Source organism: Micropterus dolomieu, linkage group LG14 (genome assembly GCF_021292245.1).
Source record: "Micropterus dolomieu isolate WLL.071019.BEF.003 ecotype Adirondacks linkage group LG14, ASM2129224v1, whole genome shotgun sequence".
In the NCBI taxonomy this organism is placed as follows: Eukaryota; Metazoa; Chordata; class Actinopteri; order Centrarchiformes; family Centrarchidae; genus Micropterus; species Micropterus dolomieu.
In genome coordinates, this window is record NC_060163.1 from 23399136 (window position 1) to 23403251 (window position 4116).

Consider the following 4116-nt stretch of genomic DNA (forward strand, 5'->3'; position numbering starts at 1 on the left):
GCTCTGTGTCCAAACACATTAATAGAGAGGCGAAGGGAAGGAAAAGATGTGGTAGAAAAAAGTGTACAAGCAATAGGGATAACCGCACCCTGGAGAGGATTGTGAAACAAAACCCATTAAAAAATGTGGGGGAGATTCATAAAGAGTGGACTGTCAGTGCTTCAAGAACCACCACGCACAGACGTACGCAAGACATGGGTTTCAGCTGTCGCATTCCTTGTGTCAAGACACTCTTGAACAAGACACAGCGCCAGAAGCGTCTCCCCTGGGCTAAAGACAAAAAAGGACTGGACTGCTGCTGAGTGGTCCAAAGTTATGTTCTCAGATGAAAGGAAATTTTGCATTTCCTTTGGAAATCAAGGTCCCAGAGTCTGGAGGAAGGGAGGAGAGGCACGGAATCCACGTTGATAGAAGTCCAGTGTAAAGTTTCCACAGTCAGTGATGGTTTGGGGTGCCATGTCTGGTGTTGGTCCACTGTGTTTTCTGAGGTCCAAGGTCAACGCAGCCGTCTACCAGGAAGTTTTAGAGCACTACATGCTTCCTGCTGCTGACCAACTTTATGGAGATGCAGATTTCATTTTCCAACAGGACTTGGCACCTGCACACAGTGCCAAAGCTACCAGTACCTGGTTTAAGGACCGTGGTATCCCTGTTCTTAATTGGCCAGCAAACTTGCCTGACTTTAACCCTATAGAAAATCTATGGGGTATTGTGAAGAGGAAGATGCGATACGCCAGACCCAACAATGCAGAAGAGCTGAAGGCCACTATCAGAGCAACCTGGGCTCTCATAACACCTGAGCAGTGCCACAGACTGATGGACTCCATGCCACGCCGCATTGCTGCAGTAATTCAGGCAAAAGGAGCCCCAACCAAATATTGAGTGCTGTACATGCTCATACTTTTCATGTTCATACTTTTCAGTTGGCCAACATTTCTAAAAATCCTTTTTTTTGTATTGGTCTTAAGTAATATTCTAATTTTCGTAGATACTGAATTTGGGATTTTCATTAGTTGTCAGTTGTAATCATCACAATTAAATGAAATAAACAGCAAGATATGAATCACAATGCCAACGTGCTTGCAAGAGCACTCAAAATGTCTCTGATTGAATAGGGGCTAAATAAAATCTGATTTCCACAAAATATGGAAATATCAGACTAATTGTTGTGATAATACAATGGCAGTGCAGAAGGCTATATGAACATTGTTGTGTTAATCAGGTCATGTGAGTCTACCTGTTCTCTGCAGAGAGCTCTTGGCATAGGTCAGAAACAACTTCAACCACTCAAGACACATCTGAGTGAGATAGTGCACAGTGTATTTTATTTCAGCAGAAGTATCCCATCTCATTTTGGTGGCAACAGCCTGTTGTTTCGGAGCAATCCAAGTCAATGTCTTCAGGTCGAATACCAGGAAGTCTTCCCCGTCGTAGCCAAACTGCATAAAACCACTCAACTCTCCAGTCGCATCATCCCACTCACAGCCACTCATCTGCTGTAAAATGTGTCCACCTGAGAGAGAGAGAGAGAGAGAGAGAGAGAGAGTCTGTCTGATGGATTTTTTTTAGGGAGCCCGTTACAGTAGTCGAGTCGACTGAAGATAAATGCATAGACAAGTTTTTCCAGGTCTTGCTGAGACATAAGTCCTTTAATCCTTGATATATTCTTCAGGTGATAGTAGGCTGACTTTGTAATTGTCTTAATGTGGCTGCTTAAATTCATGTCTGAGCCAAGCTTTCTGGCTTGGTTTGTGGTTCCTAACCTTACCAATTCAAGCTGATACACACACACGCGCACACTTACAGTTTTATTTATTTATTTTATTTTCATTTTTTATTTTTTTTTTATTTTTTTAACACAAACACGTATACGCTTTGATTACGCTTTAATTACTTGTTTAATGAAATGTATGGGGTTGATTGTTCTCATGTAGTTTGTATGATGCTTTGGCAATATTGTTGTTACACATTCATGCCAATAAAGCTAATTTGAATTTGAAGATATCTCGATCTTGCTTTCTATCAGTAATGAAACCTAATTTGTATTTCACAGCTTAAAATTTATTGAAAATGTGTATGTCTTCTTGCATTCTGTGCACCTAAAAAAAGTGAAAACTCTGAGCATGTTATCCCTGAAATGAGGGAAACTCTGGGTTTTCGGTTTCAGAATGGGAGGTACCTTAAACCCAAGAAAGCAGAGTAAGTCAAGCCCGTTTCTGAAAGAGAGGTAACTTATACTCAGAGTCGGTTACCATGGCAACTTACTCAGTGAACCTAACCTGGTTGGGAGCAGGTTTTCTTCGGTAAACTCAGAGTTTCTTTTGGTCTACTCCCCTTTTTTAAAGAGGAAGCGGTGTTCAAACACCTCATTGATTCTTTCGGTACATTCATTCATTGCGCACATTTCAGTCACACAGAGAGCATCAAAGGGAATGAAATGGCATGTCCTTTTATGGACAATCCTGTTGATGAAGAGGCTTTATTCGTAGGGAGTTACATTTACGTCAGGAGAGGATTTTGAGGCCCAGAGTGGATATTTTGTCATATCCCTATTAATTTTTATTTGAGTGGTACCGTTTTTCTTTACAGTCAATAACATACATCCATAATCTCATCCATCCTTACATCAGAAACATCAACCATCGCGGCTGTGCTCTTACATCCGAGCAGATGCTTTGCGTTTCTTTGCAAATGGTAGTTTTCTGTATATCATCGGGGATGCAGAACATATTAGTAGAGCGGTAAGGAAAGTGCAGTAAGGAAGAGCGGTAAGGAAAGTGTGCCTCGCTCTTAAGCGCTTTCTGAGAATATTTGTGTTGTTTCCTGGGCCCAAACCAGTGAGAGTCATCAAAGAGGAGTTTCACAGGATTGCAGGTCAGTGGTGTATAAATAGGTTTAAATGAGGCTAACCTGATAAATGACATTCAGTTAAGAATATCTTGCTGCGAACCCTGGAAGTAACCTAATAATCAGAATTCCCTTTAGGTTTTCCGAATGTGGTTGGATGCATTGATGGCACACATATTCCGATCACTGCACCTTCTGAAAATGAAGCGGAATATGTCAACAGGAGATCCATCCACAGTATAAATGTGCAGGTACACTGACAGCCTACTGTTTCTAATGGTCAAAGACTACATCACAATACTGTAACATCTCTCATTCTTTGCACTATCAAGATCATATGTGACGCTGCACATATAATCACAAATGTGGAGGCCAAGTGGTTCGTGACTCAAGAATCTATCGGGAGTCAACCCTGAGCAACAGACTGGAAAGGGGTAAGTAAATGTATGTCCTACACACATATTTCAATGTATACACTACACACTTACAGGGGAATTTCTATGCAGCTCTAAAGCAATGTGAACTTTCTTACAGGAGAGATTGATGTCTTTCTGCTAGGAGATAGGGGTTACCCATGCCGACCAAATCTTATTACCCCTTACCCAGAATCTGAACCAGGCCCACAGCAGCGCTTCAATGTGACACACTGCAGGACGAGAGCCCAGGTGGAGATGACCATAGGCCTGTTTCCAGTGCCTACGTTACCTTAGGGTAACCCCTGAAAGTGCCTGCGACTTTATTGATCACAACATCATGTTAGACAGACTGAGGCACTGGTACTTCCCTAGAATAGTTTTCATCCTACCTGTCAAATAGGAAGTTTTGCGTGTCTGTAAACAACTATGTCTCTTCGTTCTGTCCAGTTAAATATGGTGTGCCTCAGGGGTCGGTCTTAGGACCCATTTTGTTTTCCTTGTATCTGCTTCCCCTTGGACATATTATCCATAAACATGGCATTTCTTTTCATATTTATGCTGATGACACACAAATATACTTGCCCATCAGATCCACAGACCCTGGAATGCTGAGTTCACTTAACAACTGCCTTTGTGAAGTTAAAAAATGGATGTCAAATAATTTCCTCCAGCTGAACTCAGACAAAACAGAAATCCTGGTCATTGGGTCCCAGCAGATGGCTGGTTCCCTAGTAAATCACATTAAGCCTGTGGCAAAGAACCTTGGTGTTTGGTTTGATAGTAATTTAAATTTCGAGCAGCACACCACAAAGCTTGTTCAATCATGTTTTTATCAACTTAAATATAGCAAAAA

General features: G+C 41.6%; 1 protein-coding gene across 1 annotated transcript in view; it reads right to left on the reverse strand.

Annotated features, from left to right (window-relative positions):
* Positions 1 to 1507, reverse strand: part of LOC123983540 (major histocompatibility complex class I-related gene protein-like) — a 16202-nt gene extending 14695 nt beyond the window's left edge. Inside the window, exon 1 of the mRNA XM_046069796.1 lies at positions 1238 to 1507. Within this exon, the coding sequence (XP_045925752.1) occupies positions 1238 to 1493 (256 nt within the window). The 5' untranslated portion in view covers positions 1494 to 1507. The remainder of the gene's footprint in view (positions 1 to 1237) is intronic.
* Between the last annotated feature and the right edge of the window lie 2609 nt (positions 1508 to 4116).